The 16,829-nt window shown below is 42.3% G+C and overlaps 1 protein-coding gene across 6 annotated transcripts in view; it reads left to right on the top strand.

Moving 5' to 3' along the window:
- The window catches only part of PTPRC (protein tyrosine phosphatase, receptor type, C), a 129,571-nt gene that overhangs the window by 110,640 nt on the left and 2,102 nt on the right, over positions 1-16,829 (top strand). For all 6 annotated transcript variants that reach the window (XM_010831088.1, XM_010831084.1, XM_010831089.1 and 3 more), the window contains 9 exons: positions 1,492-1,649; positions 2,199-2,334; positions 4,237-4,386; positions 7,743-7,833; positions 9,068-9,201; positions 10,634-10,768; positions 13,182-13,304; positions 13,524-13,702; positions 15,250-15,385. In XM_010831088.1, the coding sequence (XP_010829390.1) occupies positions 1,492-1,649; positions 2,199-2,334; positions 4,237-4,386; positions 7,743-7,833; positions 9,068-9,201; positions 10,634-10,768; positions 13,182-13,304; positions 13,524-13,702; positions 15,250-15,385 (1,242 nt within the window). The remainder of the gene's footprint in view (positions 1-1,491; positions 1,650-2,198; positions 2,335-4,236; positions 4,387-7,742; positions 7,834-9,067; positions 9,202-10,633; positions 10,769-13,181; positions 13,305-13,523; positions 13,703-15,249; positions 15,386-16,829) is intronic.

The raw sequence follows: 16,829 nt of genomic DNA, 5'->3' as shown, positions 1-16,829 counted from the left end.
TGGCTTAAAGCTCAACATTCAGAAAATGAAGATCATGGCATCAGGTCCCATCACTTCATGGGAAATAGATGGGGAAACAGTGGAAACAGTGTCAGACTTTATTTTTTTGGGCTCCAAAATCACTGCAGATGGTGATTGCAGCCATGAAATTAAAAGATGCTTACTCCTTGGGAGGAAAGTTATGACCAACCTAGACAGCATATTAAAAAGTAGAGACATTACTTTGCCAACAAAGGTCTGTCTAGTCAAGGCTATGATTTTTCCAGTGGTCATGTATGGATGTGAGTGTTGGACTGTGAATAAAGCTGAGCTCCAAAGAATTGATGCTTTTGAACTGTGATGTTGGAGAAGACTCTTGAGAGTCCCTTGGACTGCAAGGAGATCCAACCAGTCCATTCTAAAGGAGATCAGTCCGGGGTGTTCATTGGAAGGACTGATGCTGAAGCAGAAACTCCAGTCCTTTGGCCACCTCATGCGAAGAGTTGACTCATTGGAAAAGACTCTGATGCTGGGAGGGATTGGGGGCAGGAGGAGAAGGGGACGACAGAGGATGAGATGGCTGGATGGCATCACCGACTCGATGGACCTGAGTTTGAGTGAACTCTGGGAGTTGGTGATGGACAGGGAGGCCTGGGGTGCTGTAATTCATGGGGTTGCAAAGAGTCGGACACGACTGAGCGACTGAACTGAACAGCTAACAACTATGACCTTGGAGGGCTGTGAAACCAGTGGTTCATGGCTGAATATACGATACACTGGAGCCAGGCAGGACCAGTCATAGACTGGGGTGATGTGTAGAGGCCGACTCCAATCTGGTTACGTTGATTAGTCTGACCTTACCCTTCATTAGCTCGGTTACTTCTGATCTGAAAATGACCACCCACCAAGCTGGTAGTTCCTCTTCATACTTGGTTAGACATTATGAATTATGTGTCTTCTAATGCTTGCCTTGAAATGGGGACGAACACGAGCTGTAATCTGGAGCTGACTTTCCCCACTTCTCTCTCTACTGTCTGAACTGACATTTCTAATATGAGAAATGCAGCATTAGTCAAATAATTAATCAGACTTTCTTCCTATGATGATAGTCCTGTCTGCCTACCCAAGAAGAAGTATTTCAAACCATTGTGAGAGTAGCTTTTACTTTATTTCTTTTCAGTCCCATCCACCAGCCCCCGGTTTTGTGTGGTGTTCTTGTGTTTTTCCTGTTTGTTTTTGGCTTGGCAGCATGAAAGTTCCTAGCAGTTTCAGCCACACTGGTCATACGTTACTTACCTTCCTGGTAAGTAATTGCTTACCGGTTAGTGCATGCCATCCCTGCATGATGTCTCAATTCCTAGTTATTCATTGGAGAGGAAAATGCAATCATGAATGAAAAAAAAAAAAAAACTTGCATGAGAAGTGTTTTGTGGTGGCCCTCCCTTCCACCTATTTACTTTCCATAGTTTAAAAAATATGTATCAACTAAAAGACATATTATCTCCTGACTAGAGAAAAGAAAAGGCAAGTGGAAGAGCAGTAACTCACATTCAGTTCACCAGCTGGCCGGACCACGGGGTCCCCGAAGACCCTCACCTGCTGCTCAAGCTGCGCAGGAGGGTAAACGCTTTCAGCAACTTCTTCAGCGGCCCCATCGTGGTGCATTGCAGGTGCGTGAAGACCGCCCCCGGCAGCACCCGGGCTTTCACACCCGCGCCCGTGCGGCTGTCGGGGCCACCCTCCCCTTCGGCACCTGTTGCTTCTAGAAAGTCTGTGAGAAGAAAGTTGCAGTGTTTCCCCTGCTTAACCCTTCTGGGCTTTGTGGGTTTTTTTTAATTCATTTTTTTATTGAAGGATGATTGATTTACAGAATTTTGCTGTTTTCTGTCAAACCTCAACACAAATACCGTATTCTAACACATATATATATGGAATCTAGAAAAGTGGTACTGAGGATTTATTTACAGGGCAACAGTGGAGAAACAGACAGAGAGAATAGACTCATGGACATGGGGAGGGGGAGGAGAGGGAGAGATATAAGGAAAGAGTAACGTGGAAACTTACATTACCATATGCCAAATAGATAGGCGGGGAATTTGCCCTGTGGCTCAGGACACGCTAACGGGGGCTCTGGATCAGCCTGGGGGTGGGGTGGGCAGGGAGGTGGGCGGCGCTCTGGGCCTTTCTGTGCATCATCCTGCCTTCGTGTGCTTTGCCAGTGCTGGCGTTGGGCGCACAGGCACCTACATCGGCATCGACGCCATGCTGGAAGGCCTGGAGGCGGAGAACAAGGTGGACGTCTACGGCTACGTCGTCAAGCTCCGGCGACAGAGGTGCCTGATGGTGCAGGTGGAGGTATGTCCCGGGCACGGTCCTCACTCTCAGCTCCCGGCTTAAACCTTCTTTCATGGTGGGAGTAGTAACCTTAAAGGAAATCCAAATTGTTCTCAATCTCAAACAGCTTCTTTCCGTTTCCTGAAAACTAAAGCACCGGTCACAGTTAGACGCATTTTGCATTGGTGGCTGAGAGCACTTGTGGAATAAGGATGACTATAAAGTATATGTTAAAAAATAATGAAATACCATTTACACATACGAGGTTGGGAAACAATTAAAAATGCCAAAACCAAGTTTGTCAGCATTTCATAAAATTAAAACTAGGAAGACCTAATAGTACAGTACAGCGGTTAAGAGTCTAGTTTTTGCAACTAGATTTAGGAGTTTCAAATACTGGTAGTTATTCTCAATACCACGCACTCTTCTACCAGTTTTTAAAGTTCTTGTGCTTGAGTGAAGTCATCCAAATGGAGATGATAAGAGTATTTACCTTAGAGGTAAGACACAAAAGGGCGTCCAAGTAAAGCACTTACACAAATCCCCGGAACATAGACATAGTCAGTAATTGTAATCGATAAACATTGTTATGAGACTGTCTGCACTTGACCCAGAAATCCCACGCACTGTATGTACCCGAGAGAAGCATCTCCAAATCTGCACGACTACACACACATTCACGAGTGCTCACTGGATCCGACATTGCTGGGATAACAAAAAATGCAAACCTTTGAATGCATAACAGCATGGGAATAGGCCAGCAGAACGTGGGCGGGTGGACTCTGGGCACCGTGTTCCGCTGCAGTTGGCAGGTTAACCGGTCTGTAGCTCTCAGTGTGGGCAGGTGCTCAGGTGAGAGCAGTGAGCAGATACAGTCTCCAGATGAAACATGTACAGCACAATGTATGCAGCTGTTAAGAAAGGACACAGGAATACGGTGTTTATAAATACATACGTGTTATCGTAGGGGTCTTAACATGAATCGTCCACCAGAAAAAAAGGAACTATTTCCTGTGGAAAAATAACATAGAATGGAAGGATACAGTCAAACTAGAGGTGGTGTTAAAGAATCTTGAAATATGTCATTTGTTTAAAAACAGTAAATTCAAATATGATAAAAGTTTAAGAATAGTTAAATCTGGGTTTGGTATTTTATGCTTTCTCGTATGTGTGTTAGTTGCTCAGTCGTGTCCAGCTCTTTGTGACCCCATGGACTGTAGCCTGTCAGGCTCCGCTGTCCACGGGATTCTCTGGGCAAGTATCCTGGAGTGGGTTGCCATTCCTTTCTCCAGGGGATCTTCCTAACTCAGTGATTGAACCTGGGTCTCCTGCATTGCAGACAGATTCTTTACCATCTAAGCCACCAGGGAAGCCCCAAGAATACTAGAGTGGGTAGCCATTCCCTTCTCTGCAGGATCTACCCAGCCTAGGGATTGAACCTGGGTCTCCCACAAATCAGGCAGATTCTTTCGTATAATCTCTATTTTAAAAAATGCTACAAAACTTTTTAAAAATGTGTTCTATGGAACATCAACTTGCTTTTTTACCCTCTCAGATACAGTGTGGAACTTTATAGTTTTATATCTTAGTAATTTAACTTACTAACTCAACATTAGTCCCGGGAGGAAGTAACAGATAGTGTTTTTTAACTGCTAGGAATAAAATAGAAGCTATAAGATGCCTAATCTATTTGTGAAGCTATTTTATTTTTCCTGGCAGAATAATCCGAGATGGAATTTACTCATTTCCCGGAGAAGTATGAGTGCCAACTTCCAGATTATTTAAATGTGGCAGATACCAGCGTTCTCCTCCATACGTTGTCTCCAGATGAACCAAATGTGGGGGATGTGTACTTTATTTAAATGTGATTCATAGGACTGTAAATGATAAATTAACTGTCTCTGTCCTTCCTTGAAATGGCAGGCACAGTACATCTTGATTCACCAGGCCTTGGTGGAGTACAATCAGTTTGGAGAGACAGAAGTGAGCCTGTCTGAGCTACACCCGTACCTGTCTAACATGAAGAAAAGAGACCCGCCCAGTGAGCCCTCCCCACTGGAGGCTGAGTTCCAGGTAACAGCAGCCACCTGAGCCTCTGTCTGCTTCCCAGGCTGTCCTGTGCACATGGGCTAGCTCTTGTCTTTGGGCTTTGCCATAAAATGGAGCACCGATGAGGGAACTAAGACACGGAGAGTTTAAGAGAAATGCCTGAAAGCACAAAACTATTATGTAGGAAACTTGTTTAAATCTAAAAATCTGACTCTGTGGCCAACATGTTAACCATTCCTCGTTAACCTGGTGTAAAATAAAGTGTCAAAATAATAGTATAGAGCCACAAAATTGGCCCACCAAAGGCAGCGTAACATCTCACCTTTAACAACTGCATCTGGTTTTGGTTTGTAAAGGAAATAATTATAGGAGTTTATGACGACTTAGGAACGGGAACTGGCTGGAGCCGGTAGACAGAAACTGAAGGATAAATACGTGTGTCCTAACCTATTTATTAGGCAATTACTCTAAAACTACCCTGGGATGTGGCTCACTGTGATTTCAGAGAGTCGGTGTAGCTGTCTCCAGGTTGTTCGGCCCTCACAAAGGTTTTGTTACCTTTCTCTTTCACTTGTAATTTTCAGTTTATCGAATCTTTGTGTGAACTACCAAACTGGTCAATTCAGATGTTATCACAACAAGACCAGGAACGTGCTTTTAATCAGATGCAGAGTCATTTAATGTTTTGGATCAGAGTGGGACTGGGGTAGGACTTGGGATAGTCACCAAGTAACATGATCCAACCTGAAGACTGTACTACGATGGAAAAACCAGCAGACTACCAGCTTGGTCTTCAATAAGGGGTGTTTTCTTATTCTTGCTCTTTCCACTGCATTTAATTCACTAACTCTGCTATACTCCATATACACAGACACTGAAATAAAAATTCATATGTAAAGTCACTAAAAGAAAGGGTAGATTCTTTGAGCAAATATGATTGAGCCTGTGCTTCTAAGCACAAGAGTCAAAGTGATTTGTATGTGGAAGTCGCTAGTGAGTGTGATCCACACAGGTGGTAACCACAGCTCTGATAGAAACGGTGAAATTATTCCAGCTAAGCAGAACGGGAGACAGAAAATGAGGGTAGAGATAGAGGCTGGCTGGTGGATTAGTGATGGGACATTGAGGCAGTTCCTGTCTAATTGCCTCGTCTTTCTTAAGAGCATATGAAGTCAGATCCTTGGTTGAGAGTTTGGGGGTGGGGCAGAAGTGAGTGGCAAAGAAGAGTTCATGCACAAGAAAGAGAAAATGATTTGAAATAGTTCTATCACAGAAGGAAAGCAGTCTCCCAGGTGAAGGGGGTGGGGTGGCCAGAAATTACTGTTGGATCTTTAGAAATTTATGGTCATGGATTTTCCAAGAGAGTCAGCCAGTTGGTTTTTTGTTTTTGTTTCCTGCAGTAACGTTGAGGTTAGAGGCTGTGTGCACTTGGGTTAACCACATCTAGGATATTTTAAAGTGACCAATCAAAAGTTGGGAGGTGAAGGGGCTGAGGGTGCTTGCAGGTGAATAATTTAGGGTGGTCAATAAAGAGCGTATGAGCCACAGGAAGACATGCGGTACAATGAGAAAGTCATAAAAGCAGTATGTTAAAGGTTTTGATAGGAGTGCAGTTTACTGAATTGGAGGTGCTAGAATAAATGGCTGGGAGCGATGGAGGCAACTTTCCATAGCAGGTACGGTGGAAATCTTAACTTCTAAAGTGATGCAATCTTTGGAATGAAACCTACCTACAAAAGTGGAGAGGAGACTGTGGATGGCTGAAGACTGGAGGAAAATTATAGGAGGTGAAGACATGAGTGTGGTTTGGAACAAAGTGCTGTATTGACTTTGAAAGAAGACACCATAGTTTTTCTAAACGTGTTCATGATATTTATACATGCGTATATGCGCGTGCACACACGTATCTGGATCGATGTTGTCCAGTCTCTCAGTCGTGTCCAGCTCTTTGTACCTCTGTGGACTGCAGCACACCAGGCTCCTCTGACCTTTACCAACTCTCATAGCTTGTCCAAACTCATGTCCATTAGTCGGTGATGCCATCCAACCATCTCATCCGCTGTCGTCCCCTTCTCCTCCTGCCTTCAGTCTTTCCCAGCATCAGGATCTTTTCCAATGAGCGTGTATATCTGTGTGTATAATGGTACTCATCTCCTGCCCTCAGTCTTTCCCAGCATCAGGGTCTTTTCCACTGAGTGTGTATAACTGTGTGTATAATGGTACTCATCTCCTGCCCTCAGTCTTTCCCAGCATCAGGGGCTTTTCCACTGAGTGTGTATAACTGTATAACTGAGTGTGTGTAACTGTGTGTATAATGGTACTCAACTGTGCATGTTGAGCTCCCTCAGTTTAGGCTGTTTATCCACTTGAAAGATACTTGTTTAAGTTATTTATTAGGAAGAAAAGGCTGCAGGCAGGGCGATCTTCCGATGGAAACTGACCTTTGAACAGCTATCTAAAGGGCAAGTAGAAGTTAGCAGAGTGACAGAAAGGACATGGGTAGTCCAGGCAGAAAACACACCTGTGAGTCTCCCGAGAATTAAAGGACGGCGTGGCCCCATCCGCAGGTGGAGAAGTTGGTTTGGCTGCAGTGCAGAGGGCCCTGCAGGAGGTGAGGCTGCAGAGACGGTCGGGGCCGCCTCCCGAGAGGCTTCCTGAGCGGTGCAGATAGATGTTGGGTCCTTCCGGACAAGGACGGGAAGCTGCCAGAAACCTGAGAGGAACGTGCCGTGTTGTGTTCTAGGATTAGAGCAAGTGAGATGGAAGGTAAAGAGGCCAGCAAAGAGACTGTTGATGTTTTCAAGTGAGAAATGAAAGTGATTGTCCTGAGCAGGAGGAGAGAAACGCAGAAGGATTTGAGAGCTTCACCCGGACATATGACAGTTTTTGCCAACTGATTAGCTACCAGGAGGGAGAGGGGAAGAGTCTGGAGTGCTTAAAGAAATGAAATGTTGATTATGCAAAGCATGAGCCGAGTCATCTGTGCACGCTTTATCCTGGAGGAGAATTGACTTTGGGTCATTTAAAATAATTTAACATTGTTTTTGCCATATGGAGAATGGCCAATATCTATACAGTGCTTTTAACTTATAAAAGATCAAACCATACTTTTTTAGTATCTAGCACCTCTTCACTGGGAAACATATTCTGTTATATAATTGTATATGTTCAAATTCACCACGTCAAAGTACTTAAGACCTGAATAGTTTAAAAAAAAAAAGATCAGGGACAAACTTAAAAATTGGGACCTTCAGGAATGTATGCAAATTTCACAAAACTTAATGAAATTCTTTTCTTTAGAGAACATTTTATGCTGCAGTAATAAACTAAACCAGTCATTACATTTTAAAAGGTGTTTCCTTTCTATTTCTTTCTTTCAGAGACTTCCTTCTTATAGGAGCTGGAGGACACAGCATATTGGGAACCAAGAAGAAAATAAGAGTAAAAACAGGAATTCTAAAATCATTCCATGTATGCAGTTTATTTTAATCTTTTGTATCATAGTGAAGTTCTTTGAATTTGTTTAATGTGAGACATAGACACAAGCCTTTGGGAAGCAGCTTTTCAACATTTGCTTGACAGCAGAGAATAGTTACAGGTTATTTAAATTTTAGTTGTAGCAAATACAACAAATTGAACCCCAGACATTCACAATGGAATTTGGAGGACGGACGGTATTCAGTGTTTTCTTTTTATCAATTAGTTCAGAAATGAGTTTTCAGAAAGACGTAACCTTTTAAGCTGGGGAAAGGCCAGGTTCTCTTTACAGGTTTTCTCTCGTCTTTGGTTTATTGCAGTTATTTACTCCAGGGTAGTTGCCAAGTAGCAAAATTACATCTTTTTGTTCCCTTTATGTTTTCTGTTTATCCTACCCTTACCTCAGGGAGGTTAAAAGTAGGCAGGAAATATACTATAAACTCTTGATCATCACGTTTAATAGGACAAAACATGCATCTTTTGCTATTTAAGTATATTGATAGCACTGTACCTATACAACTATAATTTTATTCAGTTGCTAAATAAATATTCATACACTAAAACTAATATGGAGAAAATATAGCCCAAGATAGACGACCTTATAAATTGGATCAATGCAGGGTTGACCTAGTTAATTTCTGAAGTGGTCCTTATGAATGTAGTTTAAAATATGGAATTGATGGTGATATAACTAATCAGATCCTTTGATGAGGTTATTCTAAATTTAAGAAATTGAGTAACAGCTAGAAATTATGGACTAAATACTTTCCTCGATAAAATAATTATTTATTTGAGATACTCATTTAATTAAGATTGCTAATTTACTGTTAATAAGATATAATTGAAAAATTAGGTTTTACCTAAGGTATGTATTTTATTAACTTACAGATGTATTTTTAAAACTTTTATCCATCAGATTGATGCTATTTCATGGAAAACTAAAGTAGATGTATCAAATATTGAATAATCATATGGAACATTATGACATAGAGTTATGTCCTATGTTTTTTCCTGGAACTTTCTTGGGATCGATTGCTTTTCTATTAGAGTTTAAAAAAATAATTTGTTAATCAATGAGAATGGAACAGCATCTCATTCCATGTAGATCAATAAGTATACCTAATGCAATCTGTCACTTCTAAATGACTTTCTAGTTTCCACGTGACAGTCAAGCAAAGATTTATTTATTTTTTAAATCAAATTTAAATTTTATTTTTATTTTGCACAGATGACTTTAACAGAGTGGCACTGAAACATGAGCTGGAAACGAGCAAGGAGAGTGAGCAAGACTCAGATGAGTCCTCTGATGATGACAGCGACTTGGAGGAGATAAGCAGATACATCAATGCCTCCTTTGTCATGGTAAGTCCTCACCATTCCCAAACCCGAGGTCCACCTCTAAAAAATATGCGTATGTTCTTATGGCCATGCATGAAGTGATTTTATAAAAGAAGGATGAGCTTGACCATATCTATGTATTCAGTGATGTGAAAGTTTCCATTTTTAATACTATATCTTAACTTATTACAATACTTAGACATTAATTGTTGATACAAAACAATACTATTAGTTACAATTTATGGCAAATATGACTATAATATAATTTTAAAAATAATGAAATTCAGCAAAAACAAATGCTTGAAAATGTTTACATATACTCAGATACCCATATTGCAAGCAGATCCAAGTTTGCTTATTTGTATAGTTAAAAACTTTTCATTCAGATTTTCTGAATATTTAAGTGAGTCTGTGTCACATACCATTTTTTTTTTTTAGTATACTGAGAATTCAAGCAAGGAACTTTACGTAATTCAGTAAATACTTGCATATTCACTGAGTTTATTTTTTTTCCCAATTTTCTTAAAATACGTATTCATAGAATATTAGTTATAAGATAGCAGAAGAATGCTGTCTGAGCTAAGTTGCTCAGTTGTGTCTGTCTCTTTGCAACCCCATGGATTGTAGCCCGCCAGGTTCCTCTGTCCATGGGGATTCCCCAGGCAAGAACACTGGAGTGGGTTGCTGTGCCCTCCTCCAGGGGATCTTCCCTGACCCAGAGATTGAACGTAGGTTTCCTGCATTGTAGGCTAATTCTGAGCTACCAGGAAGCTCAAGAATCCTGGCGTGGGTAACCTATCCCTTCTCCGGGGGATCTTCCCAACCCAGGAATCGATTTGGAGTCTCCTGCACTACAGGCCAGCAGATTCTTTACCAGCTGAGCTACCAGGGGTTCCTAGCAGAAGAATATATAAACATAAATTAGAGACATGATGAAGACAATTTTGAAATGCTTATGCTTTTTTAGAAAATAATCACATTAAGCTTTTCAAAGGAAAAAATGGTATTTTTGGAGGGAAAAATTTGTTAGTTTTCTAAAATAATATCTTCTAAACTTGATTTTACATTAGTAGCCAAGTATTATCATTAACTAATATCTTCTATAGAGACATCACATTGTTTTTTGGACCTAAGAATCTGTTTGCCACTGTTTTAAAAAACTGAAGTATAGTTGCTTTACAATGTTGTGTTAATTTCTGCTGTTAATTTCTGTGTTAATTTCTGTACAGCAAAGTGATTCAAGTATACATACATACATATATATATACACACACTTTCTTTACTATGTTCTTTTCCATTATGGTTCATCACAGAATGGGTCCTAAGAGTCTTAATATTTTTATGTAACAGCACTAACATCAAATTAAGTGACCGTCTCTCCAGATGGTTGTTTTAAGAATCCACTATTCCGTCACCAGCAGCAGTAACCGGGTCTCAATTTTTTCTTTGTTGAAAGAGTTACTGGAAACCTGAAGTGATGATTGCGGCTCAGGGACCGCTGAAGGAGACCATTGGTGACTTCTGGCAGATGGTCTTCCAAAGAAAAGTCAGGGTGATCGTTATGCTGACGGAACTGAAGAGTGGAGACAAGGTTTGTGCATTTGAGAATCTCTTCTTTCAGGTGTTTCTGTCATAAAATCCGATCCTCCCTTCCTGGATCACGTACTGGATGGATCTGTGTATCGCAGTCCCTTTGATCCACCGTCACACGGTTCCATTTGTTCATTCTCCCCATTTTCCATCCAAGCGCTGGCCTCCAGAGTTTTCACCTGGGTTCTGACCATTCCTCCTGTTTGCCTCCTGCAGCCCCCGCCAGCTCTGCCCACTGTTCACAGATCGCTTGTCTAATAATGCACAGCAACCCCCAGCCTCCCTCTGCTAAACACAGCGGGCCGTGTGAGCGGGGGGCGCTGAGACCCTGCTGTATAGCACAGGGGGAAAAAGAAGGTGCAGCTTGTGCAGGACGTGCATTGGGTCAAACTTAAACATGCATTCCAGTATGCAGTGAGAGTGTCCGCCTCTTTGCAACCCCGTGGACTTTGGCCCGCTAGTCTCCTGTCCATTGATCTCCCAGGCAAGAATACTGGAGTGGGTGGCCATTCCCTTCTCCAGGGGATCTTCTCGACCCAGGGATCAAACCCGGGTCTCCCGCATTGCAGGCGGATTCTTTACTGTCAGAGTCACCAGGGAAGGATGCGGTAGGTACAGACAGACACTGCTTGATGTTGCTTGTACAAGGCACCTCAGATAGTCACATCCTAGAGTCAGAAAGCAAGCTAGTCGGTGCCAGGGGCTGGGGAGGGGAGTGGAGACTTGGTGTTCAATGCGGACAGAGTCTCAGTTTAGGAAAGTGAAAAGTTGGGGAGATGGAGGATGGGGAGAGCTGCCCAACAAGTTGAACTGTGCAGTTAGATATGGTTAGGATACCACGTTTTATATTATGTGACTTTTACCACACACGCACACAACAGCCACATCTTTATTCTTTTTTTTGCAGGATAGAAACCCACCTCTTTGTTCTGACATTTAAGACCATCAGTAATCAGGCCCAATGTATCTTGCCATATCCTCAGCTTTTACATTTTCTACACTTTCCACTCTGGACAAGTAGAGTTACTGACGGACTCTTAACACAGTGCCTGTGCTCTCCACAGTGAGCTTTAATTTTCTGACATCCCACGCATCTAGACGTGCCCTCTCTTCCTATTTTGATCCTATTCTTCTAGAGAGACAAAACTCCTGAAAACCATATCTAAATCCCGTCTTCTTTATATCCATGTAAGAGTTACTGTCATAAAATTCTATGGTTGGAGGTGAACCTCGGACCTAATTTGATCTTCTGCCTAATGCCTGTTACATATATGTGAGCCTTTTCTTAATACCACAAGTTACCAAGATTTTCCTGGCAGTACATCTTAGTCTTTACCACCTAACACTGTATCTGACATATGTTAAAGCTTATTTAATGAATGTTCTCACCAGTATGAAGTTATCCTATATGTATTCTTTTTCTCTCTCTCTTTTCCCTTTTCCCCTACCCTCATGCATAGAAAATAGGGGTTTTTTTCCCTTTATTTTTATGGTTTTTTTTTTCATTTTCCATTTGTTTCTTTTCAAAAACTTTAGCTGGAGGAGAATTGCTTTACAATGTTGCATTTGTTTCTGCTCTGCGACGTGCATCAGCTGTAAGGACACACATATCCTCTTCCTGAGCCTCCATGCCCACCTGCTGTCCACTGTGTCGGTCATCACAGGGCACCGAGCTGAGCTCTCTGTGCTATACAGCAGCTCCCCACTAGCTATTTTATGGGGTTTTTTTCTTTTTTTTTTTTTAAGGCCTGGGATTCTAGTAATCTTTTCCTTCACCTAAATTGGGGAAGCCAGGGAATGGAACAGGACTTCAGACAGGAATGCCTAACGTGGTCAGCAACTGTGGATCTGTAGTTAGTGGAAATCATTTGAGGAAGGAGCAAGTACTTCTGTGATCCATGTGTTCGTCAGTCTGACCGTTTCCTCAGATAGCCAGCTGACACAGACAAGATAGAGATGAAGTTTCTAAAGGTGCGGTCTCTTTCCCCCGGACCCCTGGAGGGAGACCTAAGTTCTTGGAGGGGTGATGACATCAGCCCAGTCCATCCTTTTTGAAAAGGTGGTGGTGAGGCATGGAAAGGTGGGAAAAGCAAAGCTGAGACCTAGCCTGGCGTGGCAGAGCTGTGCCCATGGTGTGCTGGGCATCTTGGCTCTCCCTGGGTTCCTTGCATGAGGCAGCACCATGTATCCATTGGATGGATGTCCAGAATACTTCCAGTAGGTTTTAGATTTTTATGAAGAAGACTCAGTTTGACAATACAGTTAGTCATTTCACATTTAACAGAGCAGAGTGAAGAAGAGAGAGAAAGAGGACAGAGTCAAAGTCGAGATGAGAGCGGTGGTTCTCTGAGCGCGTTGACAGGCGAACAGAACCCTTGGGCAGCTGATGCTGAACCACGTTCTTTCTCATCTAGGAAGCCTGTGCTCAGTACTGGGAGGAAGGAAAGCAAGCCTACGGAGATGTGGAAGTTCACATGAAGGACACCAACAAATCTTCAGCGTATACCGTCCGTGCATTTGAACTGAGACACTCCAAGGTACACACTCAATTTCAGGAGTATGTGTCTTTAGTGTAATTGATCTGGTTGAAAAATTAAGATGCATTGCTCTGTGAGAGTGAAGCAATTCTCTGTATGTTTTCAGGATGAACTTTTTTAATGATTTAAATGAAAGTAACTGGGAGGGAAAAGCAACAATCAACTTATCAAATGGGCTGAGTTTCTCCCTTGAATTCATGTTCCTTCCCCTGGTTTTAGAGGAAAGATCCCCGAACGGTGTACCAGTACCAATTTAATAACTGGAATGGGGAAGAGCTGCCCGCAGAACCCAAAGAACTGGTCTTGATGATCCAGAATCTCAAACAAAAACTTCCCAAGAAGAATTCTGCCGAAGGGAATAAATATCACAGGAATGTGCCTCTTCTCATCCACTGCAGGTCGGTGGGGTTTCACGGGATATGTTCTAAAACCCAGTGTCCTGCCTGACCTCTTGGCTCACACCTCCTGTTAGAGGCGATTTCTCCTAATAGATAAAAATGCATGACTGCAGTGGAACACGTCTCTCCCGCGTGTTCCAGCAGCGCAACTATTGTGGAAATGCAGTAGAAATAACTATATTTTAGTGCAGGGATATTAGGTTATGAGTCCCTTAAAATCAGGGGTATGTAATCCCTGAGTCAGTGCTAATGCTGAACCCAGAATGTCACCTGTCCTGAATGAATGAATGAATGAATGAATGGAAGCATGCCTGGACAGATGGATGGATAGATGTTACATTTTATTTCTGCCTTTACAAGTGCATTGAGCCACTCTATTAGTTGTCAGTAGAATCCAGAGGATTGAATGTTTTGCCTCCAATACACATATTTATTAACCAAAATCTTATGCTTAGCAACTTTGATTTGAAACCCATCACTTCACTCCCTAAACAGAGCCCCAAAGGCAAAGATTTTAATAATATACATAATAATACTTGATTTTATTTAATTTATGTTATGCAGACCCTTAAGTTTCATCTGTGATAGGTCTCCACCTTAAATAAGAGGTTTGAAAGAAGGATGCATGATATAAACTATTTACATAAAATGTTACACTAAATTAGAAATTAAAATAGTAAAGTAAGATGAGAAATGTAAAACTAGGGAAGTGCTTAAAAGAAATGAGGCTTTTTGAGAAAGCCTCATTATTATTATTAAAATTGCATACACTACAACCAAGCCCTTAAACAAATACTACTTTTTGGCATTTATTTGAGTTTTCAAAGGTAAAATTTACATGGAAAGAAAACTAAAGAAGGAAAGTGTAGTATTTAAAACTGTACGTGTGTCTTAGGGGACAGATGAATACCTACTGTACATTCCTTGGTTATGTACATCAAAAACCTTCCAATAATATTCTCTAAATAGAATTTTTATTATAATGCAGCATGCCTCTCACAGTTTGATAAGTGATTTGGCTGCCCTCTCCTTAGTGAGTAACTTCACTAGTATCCTTTTTCTATTGGTGCAGAATTGTTAACGTTTGTGAGGAAAAAAAAAAACAAACACTAGAGGGGCAGCAAGAGGAGACAAAGTACGTGGTTTAGTAGTTTACAGGGCATCATGTCCAGTGTTTCCGGATTCATCAGTTTCTAGCCATGCCTTTATCGTCCCTAAATTTCAGTCAAATTGGCTTTATGATATGCGTCTTAACAACTTCATATATAAATTAAAGTGCATGGTAATTAGTAAAGTACTAAACAGGAGAAAGTATATTTTTAAAGTGTAAGTTTTTAAACTAAAGGACTGTTATATTCCCAGGTTGAGAAAGTTTGCATACAACGTGCATTTAGCAGAAACGTTCTGCTCTTAAGAGACGGGAATAAAGTAATTACAGTAAATCTGAAGCAAAGAATGTATTCTTCTCTCTGTCTTTTGATTTTTATCCCAACATCACTTTCTCCATAAACTGTAGAATTCTTTTTAATCTTTTCTTTCTTTTATAGAGATGGATCTCAGCAAACAGGAATATTTTGCGCGTTGTTCAACCTCTTAGAAAGCGCTGACACAGAAGAAGTGATAGACGTGTTTCAAGCTGTGAAGTCGCTCCGCAGAGCTCGGCCAGGAATGGTCCCCACCTTCGTAAGTGTGCCGCATCAGGGCTTTTAACGTCTTTTCCCCTTTTCACTTATTCTCTCTCTTTCCGCCCCCTCCCCCTCCTCTCATCCTCTGCTTTCTGTTACTTCTCTTCTGTTTACTTTTCTAGTCTTCTCTTTTAAAATCGCATTTTACATGATGGTTCACTTTGGATTGTTATCAGTATAAATAAGAGACCTAACGGGAGTTTGCCAGCGATGCGTGGTGGTGGTTCATGAAGAACACTTGTCTTAAAGCTCATGAATCCCCCATCCCTCCACTTCCAATCTTGTATCAGTCTGCGCTGCTGCGCCACAGACCGCCCGGCATTTAGAGGCTGAAGAAAGACGACATTTATTATAGTTCAGTCATCTGTTTGGTCAGCTGAATAGTCCTGCTGCTCACACTAGGCTCAGCCAGCCTGGACCAGGCTCCCTCGTGTGTCTCCTGTCGCTGGTGTGTCCACTGGGAGTTGGCTTGTCCGAAGGGACCTTGAGTGCCCCTGGGCTGGCAGTTGGCTGGCATTTAGCTGTGGCAACAGGGGTGCGTGGATCACGTGTCTCTTCTGGTCCAGACGTGTTCCCGTAAAGGCAGCGGAGTTCCTGCAGAGTGAGACCCCTGGGGCCCAGGCTTGGGACTGGCATGTGTTTTCCTCTGCATTTTGTTACCTGAACAGGCCACAAGGCCAGCTCAGTGTAGGGGTGGGATAGACTCACCTTCTGTCCAAAGGGCCTGCAAAGTCAGTTTCCCGAGAGATGTGGATGCAACTGAAAAAGGGGTCTGGCAGCTCGCCACTCAGATGCGATAAAGAGGCTGGGCTGGTAGGAAGGGAAGTGCTTTATCTTGGATGCTGGCACCTGGAGCAGTGGGGAGGTGGACGCCTGTCCAAAGCCGACTCCCCCACTGCACTGACAATCAGCAGGCAACAGCTTTTATAGACTAAGGGTGGGGACTACGTGCAGACAGTAGTCAGCTCTCACAGTCATCTTCGGATTGGTCATCGGTGGTCTGACCAGCATCGTCTTGATTGTTTTAAGTGCAGTTAGTCTTCAGTTCCATGGTTGGTTTCTTCCATTTCTCTGAGGCCAATTCTCAGAATTGTGGCAGCTTCTGTTATGGCTACAATCCGGTTATCCTGTAGTTAACTTCTCCACCTGGTGGGGGTTTCACTGTCTATAAGACAGCTCAAGGATACGGCTCAGAGTATGATTTACAGCCCTTGAAGAGGAACTGAAGGTCCTTGACTACGCTTAATGACTAAACTATTGCTATTTCGTCTCCTTTGACTGTTGTCTTTTGTTTCTCTCTTCTCTGATTAAACTTCTTCTTTGACTAGGGTTTTTCCACAGACCAAGGACGAGCAGAGGACCAGGGTTGGGGGATAAGGACCAAGGCTCCTGCTCTGTTTCATGGGTACAGAGAGGCTGTTGAATGAGCCTTGTCCTAATCA

This window comes from Bison bison, unplaced genomic scaffold (assembly GCF_000754665.1).
Source record: "Bison bison bison isolate TAMUID 2011002044 unplaced genomic scaffold, Bison_UMD1.0 scf7180017864524, whole genome shotgun sequence".
Lineage (NCBI taxonomy): Eukaryota > Metazoa > Chordata > Mammalia > Artiodactyla > Bovidae > Bison > Bison bison.
This window is presented reverse-complemented; position numbering and strand designations above follow the sequence as displayed.